The 7,308-nt window shown below is 43.7% G+C and overlaps 1 protein-coding gene across 1 annotated transcript; it reads left to right on the top strand.

Annotated features, from left to right (window-relative positions):
* Window positions 1-1,023: 1,023 nt before the first annotated feature.
* On the top strand, window positions 1,024-6,629 carry LOC147900253 (respiratory burst oxidase homolog protein D-like). The gene is made up of 15 exons (XM_087376771.1): window positions 1,024-2,385; window positions 2,610-2,775; window positions 2,896-2,944; window positions 3,047-3,160; window positions 3,262-3,660; window positions 3,808-4,194; window positions 4,345-4,443; window positions 4,547-4,662; window positions 4,756-4,861; window positions 4,942-4,988; window positions 5,121-5,280; window positions 5,462-5,599; window positions 5,737-5,865; window positions 5,955-6,033; window positions 6,170-6,629. The coding sequence occupies exons 1-15, from the start codon at window positions 1,665-1,667 to the stop codon at window positions 6,277-6,279; spliced, it is 2,820 nt and encodes a 939-aa protein (XP_087232897.1). The 5' UTR covers window positions 1,024-1,664; the 3' UTR covers window positions 6,280-6,629.
* The last annotated feature ends 679 nt before the right edge of the window (window positions 6,630-7,308 follow it).

Genomic DNA, 7,308 nt, shown 5'->3' with positions numbered 1-7,308 from the left:
GAAAAAAAAACCTCCTCCTGCTATTGTAAACATGTTAAATTTTTTCCAAAATTGGAATTAAAATACCCCTCCTTTTGAATGCACATGGTACACTAAAATTTTGGGCGGTGAACCCCCCGAGAATAGGTCCCCCTAAACAATCGAAAACAATTTAAAAACACATTGATTAGTAAAAAAAGCGAGGATTAGGGGAGGGTGTGAGGAGGGAAGGGGCGATGCCTTGTAAAGAGGAGAGTGAATAATTTGAACAACATTCTATTTATGAGGCTCTCCTCCCCTCTGTGTATGTTTAAATCCCCCCTTAGCATGAAATTTTGAAGGTATTTCCTTGACCTTAGTTTAGTTGGGCTATCTTCACCTTTCCACCTAAGAAACCAATCTCAAATCAATTGATATTCTCCTCGAAAAATAAAGGCCTAGATTAAGGCCTTTGGAATAGGTAGATGGAAAGTATACATTAGCTAACCAATGGAGGAATAGGTGAGAGCCAATAGTATGTCCCATTAGGCCAAAGACTCTGAGGCTAGCAAATTTAGGTGTTTGAGACATTTGTACCATCCTCCTTTCTTGAGACCATTTGATGACAAAGTCCTTCTGCATGGCTAAATCTGGACTATTGATTTAGCCCCCTATCCCATCACCTCGTTGACTCATCCAAGGTGCTTCTTTGGTTTGGGGATGGTCATGGAAAATGGATTGGTGTTTCACACACATCCAGATAGAGAGGTTGATACTTGGATAGTTGAGTGTTTATCCTCTCCAATGAGGCTGTATTGGTGTGAAAGGAAACCGAGGTTCCAGGCAAAGGGAGGCCGTTGGAGAGAAACCTGGGGTGAGTGAGGTGTGATGAAAAGAAACGAGGTGTGAGTCGGATGCGAGGAGGGGTGATGAGGGTGTGGTGAAGTGGGGGCATGAGCAAATTGAGAAAGGTAAGACAAGAAGAGGTGAGGAAGGCCAGCGTTGGAGGAGGAGGAGGAGGAGGCGGCGGCGGCGGCGCCGCCTCTTTCTCCGTCCATCAACCGCTCTCTCAATATCACAAGCGCATATATAATAACCCACCACCCGCTCCCTCTCTAATTAAGCCCGCCCATCTCCACCACCTTCTTCTTCCTTGCACTCCCTCCTTTCATGTTCCATTCATCCTCCACCCTCATCCACACTCCACTCTCATCTACGATTGCCCTCCTCACTCCTCCCATCTTTGCTTTCGACGCTCGTCATCGCATATAAGCCCTGCTCGCCCTAGCTCCTCTCCTCGCATTCAACCATCGCCTCTCGCTCGACCCTACTCCATTCCTTGCCTCCTTCCTCCTCATTTACCTGTATCCGTATAAGATGTGCCCAATGATAACGCTTTCCATCCTCGGCAGTATCCGGCCTTGCACTGCAAGCCAGCCCCTCTAGCCTAGCCCTCACGCCTCGATATCGTCTACATCTTTAGGAAGCCACTGGCAACCGCACGCAGGCAGCAGTAATCTTTGATCTGCACATCACCATATCCGGATGTTACCCCCCAGAATGTGATACGACATATCCATTAAAGTTTGCTCGACGAAGTCCGTCATACAGCTTGCAATGCTCTGACTCTCGTGATCCTACTGTTATCGGAAGTTCCACTACAAGAAATGTTGCACGAACTGTGTGCTCATCAATGAAGCTCGATAATGCGCAGGGAACACAAATTAGCTCTCTGCGCTGAATGTTCTGAATGTCAGCCTCCAAAGGTGTTGCGTCCAATGGAAAATCCATATGCTCACGTCGGCAACAAGCTCAATGTCGCGATGAGACCACGAGAAGGACAATCGAACTTGGTGATTGGAATGAACGTCAACTTAGGAGCGGCTGCCTTCACCGATCAAAACTCCAGTGGCCCCCTTCAATATGTGAAGAAGGACTTCGAAGTTGCAGTACCTCAAACTAACGATATCGAGCACGTCGTTCTAGAGTTGACCCTCGACGTCCATAGGGACTCCGTCACCTTGAAGAGTATCCTTCAATCGTCTGTCTCTCATGGCACAACCGTCACCATAGCCGGAGATCAACCCTCCAGAAAATCCGAGAGCAGGTCTCGTTCTCTCTCTGCCTTGGAGCTTTTCTTCCAAGACCGTTTGCGTCTGTCGCGAAACAGCTCCGGCTCCCGCGTGGTGCCTGTCAGTTTTGATGGGGAACGAAATGCATCCGATGCAGCCTCTCCTTCGGATGGCAAGTTCCTCCTCGCCAAATCTGTCTCCAGGACCGAGCATGCTCTTGAAGGCCTTCGATTCATCAATAAAGCAACCCATGACAAAGATCCCGAAGTGTTGTGGCAGGAGGTTGATGCCCGATTTCAGAAGCTGGCGTCCTCAGACGGCCTGCTGTCACGGTCTAATTTTGCTGCCTGTATAGGTTCTCTTCTCATTTCCCTGCCCCATGGTCTAATCTGCAGCTGCAAAGGAAAGACCGAACTGCCCAGGGATGCTTGTCGCGTCTATTCTCCGTTTCCGAGCCTGCACTGCCGTGATGTAACGAGAAATATCCATAAATGCGGCTTTTCCTATCCAAGCTATGGATTCTGAAAGATATGTTAAACTATTCCCACTGCGGCCTAAAGAAAGCCACGGCTCTTGCAGGAATGACGGATTCGAAGGAATTTGCGCTAGAACTCCTTGATGCTTTAGCGCGCAGAAGAGGCCTGGACAAACATGCGTGCAGTATCTCCAAAGATGACTTGTATGAATATTGGATGCAGATTACCGATAGAAGCTTTCGATCCCGAACCCAAATTTTCTTCGACTTGTGAGAAGCATTTCTGAACACTCTTTCATGTTAATCGGTTGTTTCGAAACTTTTAAGCATAGTCACCACCAAACGTCTGAACATGTTGGGTTTTGTACGGTTGGTGTGCTTGTATTGCAGGTGCGATAAGGACGCAGATGGCCGCATAGCCGAGGAGGAGGTCAAAGAGGTATGCGCATTTCCGCCACCCGCCTGCATTACTGTGTGATTATAAGCCAGTTCGACGGAGAATTTGGGATATCCTCATCAACTCTCACTTATACCATGTCAGATTATTCTGTTGAGCGCATCAGCCAACAAGTTGTCAATGTTGCGCGAGCAAGCGGAGGAATATGCCGCTCTGATTATGGAAGAACTTGATCATGACAATCAAGGTTATATTGGGGTATGTAATTCGGAAACTGAAATTTGTTCTCTCCCTATATTATTCTGGTGGTCGGCTGCATTCTGTGTTCTTTCTAACAAAGAGATTATTGAAATTTGCAGCTCTCTCAGCTAGAAACATTGTTCAGAGGGGGGTTTGGAAAGGATGCCTCTCAAAATCACGGGCAGATTCTTACTCCCTTGAAAGGAAGGTGGCTTTGGCAAGAGCTTTGCAGGAAGAGCAAGTTCTATATTTTAAATCATTGGCAACGTTTGTGGATCATCTGCTTATGGTTGGGAGTAATGGCCGGGCTTTTCACATGGAAATTTTTGCAATATAAGAATAGATCTGCGGCCATGGTGATGGGATATTGCGTGTGTACAGCAAAGGGTGCAGCAGAGACGCTTAAGTTAAATATGGCACTGATTCTTCTTCCAGTTTGTCGAAACACCATCACCTGGTTCCGTTCAACATTCCTGGGGAATATCATCCCATTCGACGATAACTTGAACTTTCACAAGGCAAGACGTTTCCTCTCTGATTCCTGCGCTTAATTACCTGTAATCTGTTATATGGTTTGAAAGGATGATGTAATCCCACAACGTCAAAGGATGATGTTAGATAGTTTTAATAAAGATTATCTCATTATCATTTGTCTCCTTTCGCAGTTGATCGCTGGCGCAATCGTCGTTGGAGTGATTATACATGCTGGAACGCACTTGACGTGTGACTTTCCTAGGCTCGCACTTGCTGACCAGCAAATGTTCAACGCGACGATGGCCTATGATTTCCATCGCCATCAGCCTTCCTATGGCGAACTTCTTGTGTCTCCGGAAGTTCTCGCAGGCATACTGATGGTGTTCCTCATGTCGATTGCATTTGTTCTTGCTACTCATTCGTTCAGAAAAAATGACATCAAGCTCCCCTGGCCGTTGCATAGACTCACAGGATTCAACGCATTCTGGTATTCTCATCATTTGTTCATACTAGTGTATGCTCTGCTGATATTCCACTCGCTACAGTTGTTTTTGACTCACGATTGGAGGGAGAAAACTGTAAGGACTCAAACCTCCTGTTCTCTTTCTTGACATGGGAATTTATAATTCGCTGTCGTCTTTTGATCTATTCTGACTTAACTACATCGGTCAGCTTGGCTTACTAATGGAACGGCCTAATATATGGAACGGACTTTGCTTTCTCGACAGACATGGATGTACATTTCTGTTCCGGTGCTTTTGTACTGCGGGGAGAGGACCTTGCGGGCAATCAGGTCACGTCAGCTGCATAAAGTGGACCTTATAAAGGCACGCGTATCCTCCGATTTACGGAGGCTTTTCCGTCGCGTTCATCGCTTATGATCAAATAGGAGATTCTTAACAATCGACTTATATGGGTTCTGTATTACAGGCCGTAATCCACCAGGGAGATGTCTTGGGAATTTATATGACAAAGCCAGTCTCTTTCAAATATCGAAGTGGAATGTATATATGCTTGCGGTGCCCAGACGTCTCGTCTTTTGAGTGGTAGGACTGACTCGTCTTGGCTAGAAGGCGGCTAAGGCTTCCATGATACAATGGAAACGGATAGGAGCGCAAATGACCCATTTCTTGTTGCAGGCATCCTTTCTCTCTTACCTCGGCGCCCGGAGATGATTATTTGAGTGTACATGTTCGAAGTTGTGGCGACTGGACTCAAGAGTTGATGCGGGTTTTCTCACAAGAGGTAGATGTTCGCTATTCTGACTACAATTATAGCGATATGAAGCTCTTCCTAAGTTGTGTTCTAACGCTCACTAATTGTAGGCCTCTCCTCAAAAGGATGACATTGAAGAAAATATTGACGTAAAGAGGTACGTGCCAGTCCCTTTCTGTTTGGTGACTGTAGCAGACTTTCTTTGCAATTCTCGTGGCGGAGACTTCTAGTTCAGTTCTTCTTTGCATTAAAGCGTACCCAAAGTGAAGAGCTTTGCTTTACGACTCAGGTATCCCAAGCTCCTTGTGGATGGGCCGTATGGGGCTCCTGCCCAGGACTACAAGAAATACGATGTAATGCTGCTTGTAGGGCTTGGAATCGGAGCAACTCCATTCATCAGCATCCTCAAAGATCTTGTGAATGATTTGAAGGTTGCAGATCATCGGTCGGTAAGAAGATAAATTTCAAATCATTCCTTAGAAAATTAACTATTGTAGGATCCTACTCGCTGTCGTTTCCCTCGACGGAGACTAATCATTAATCTCTGCTTCGGCCAGAATGTAGACTGCGTGACTTTAGAAACGATTTATGGTTCTTCAGACTTTGCTTGACACGGAACGCTCTGTGCAGCCAAGGGAAATCAAATCTTCTAAGATGGATAAACTACGCAGTCAAGCAAATGTATATTTCTACTGGGTGACAAGGGAACAAAGCTCCTTCGAGTGGTTCAAAGAAGTAATGAATGAAGTCGCTGAACTTGACAAGAAGGTGATCGTGATCTTGGATTGCTTCGTTGCGGCGTAGTCTAGTAATTATCTTCGTGCTTCTTTGCTGAAAAATCGAGCCACTTGATGGGGGCGCAAGGTGGAAAACCATAAATTCGGATGTTTTTTGTTTCTCTGCAGGCAACAATTGAAATGCACAACCATTTGACGAGCGTGTACGAAGAGGGAGATGCGCGTTCGGCATTGATAACGATGGTGCAAGCGTTGCATCATGCCAGAAACGGCGTCGACATAGTGTCTGGAACAAGGGTAACGACAACCCATAATTTAGATTGGAAATATATGGGAGAGATTCTGGCATGCTTGGAAACTGATGAATTGGGATTATCATGGTGCAGGTTCGCACGCATTTTGCCAGGCCGAATTGGCGGAAGGTGTTCGCAAGGCTTGCAGCCAGACATCCAGGCTCAACAATCGGTACGACGAAGTCCATGCAATTTATCCTTATCTTATTCGTCATTTTCTTCTTCATCATCATCATCTTCTTCTTCTTCTTCTTTTCTTATATGAATTACGGATCTCTTTTCTAACCATTTGTTTTGAAACTTCGCAGGGGTGTTCTATTGTGGTCCTGTTGTTCTTACCAAAGAATTGGCTTCTCTTTCACGGAAATTTACACAGACTTCCAAAACTAGATTCGAATTCCATAAAGAGAATTTCTAAACTGCTCCTTAATATGCAATTTCCTGAGAAACATTGGGTATTTTGCTAAGAACCTTGCTTCTAAAGAATGCAAGCGGGAAAATGTAATTAATAAGAGCACAAAACCCTCTATAAGCTGTACACATATTATTCACACAAAAAATGAGCTAACCTTTAGAATGATGTATAAAGGCACGGCACTAGGCTAAGAAAAGGTCTATAATGATTATCAGCCCCAATGAGTAAAAGTCTACAACATGGAGCATCTTATCACTCTATCACTCTTTTCACCACTTAGGTGATGGCTTCGCAAGCTTTGTTCTTTTCATTTATAATAGGTAGCATTAATTATGCTCTACCAATAGTCATAACCCACAACATTTAAAAATGTTTTTCTCACATTAAACATATTTCTCCTTAGAAATATATTTTCATAGAAATATTACTTTATTTCATGTCAAATATTATTATAAACTTGAATTTTTTCTTCTTTCTATAATTTGGATTTTTTTTGTTTTGCTCCATTTTATTGCACTTATTTAAAACATAGGCCTTATATATGAACCTTGTTTTTAACCTCTTTATACATCTTCATGGAGATATCTCGCTTTTGATAGTCATACTTTTTGTACACCTATCATGTGAATTGTGTCTATTGTTTTGTAAACCAATATTTCTAGGGATGATTTTTCATAAAGAAGAACATGTTGAAGGGTCATGTCGAAACTTGATAAATATATTCAACGTGCTATGGTCTCTCAATCTTGTGCCTTTAACTAGTAGCTTTGCATCTAGGCTTGCGCTAATTGTTTCTCACATTGTCATCTCAACCTCTTCGTGAATATTTGATTGACAACTATAGTCTTTTACGCTTTGTGTTACACATTCTATTATAATTATCTTGTACCATTGAAATTTAGGTTGTTGCCATGGTTCCTGGTCATTTCAAGCTATTAAAAATATAAGGTCAAAGTGGTAGAACAACAATAACTATTATTTGAAGTAATATATGCATTTACACCTATACACCATATCCTCACTATATATGAA

This window comes from Dipteris shenzhenensis, chromosome 7 (genome assembly GCF_047967505.1).
Source record: "Dipteris shenzhenensis isolate YYH24624 ecotype China chromosome 7, Dip_SZ_1.0, whole genome shotgun sequence".
NCBI classification, from domain to species: Eukaryota; Viridiplantae; Streptophyta; class Polypodiopsida; order Gleicheniales; family Dipteridaceae; genus Dipteris; species Dipteris shenzhenensis.
The sequence above is the reverse complement of the archived record's forward strand: the minus strand, read 5'-3'. Positions and strand labels throughout refer to the sequence as shown.

What these genes read in the sequence shown, in the direction of transcription:
- LOC147900253 (XM_087376771.1), top strand. Translation starts at nt 1,665, where the DNA reads ATGCGCAGGGAACACAAATTAGCTCTCTGCGCTGAATGTTCTGAATGT. An exon ending in TAATTTTGCTGCCTGTATAG is followed by an intron (nt 2,386 to 2,609) that starts GTTCTCTTCTCA and finishes CGGCTCTTGCAG; the next exon opens with GAATGACGGATTCGAAGGAA. An exon ending in GAAAATATTGACGTAAAGAG is followed by an intron (nt 4,989 to 5,120) that starts GTACGTGCCAGT and finishes TTTACGACTCAG; the next exon opens with GTATCCCAAGCTCCTTGTGG.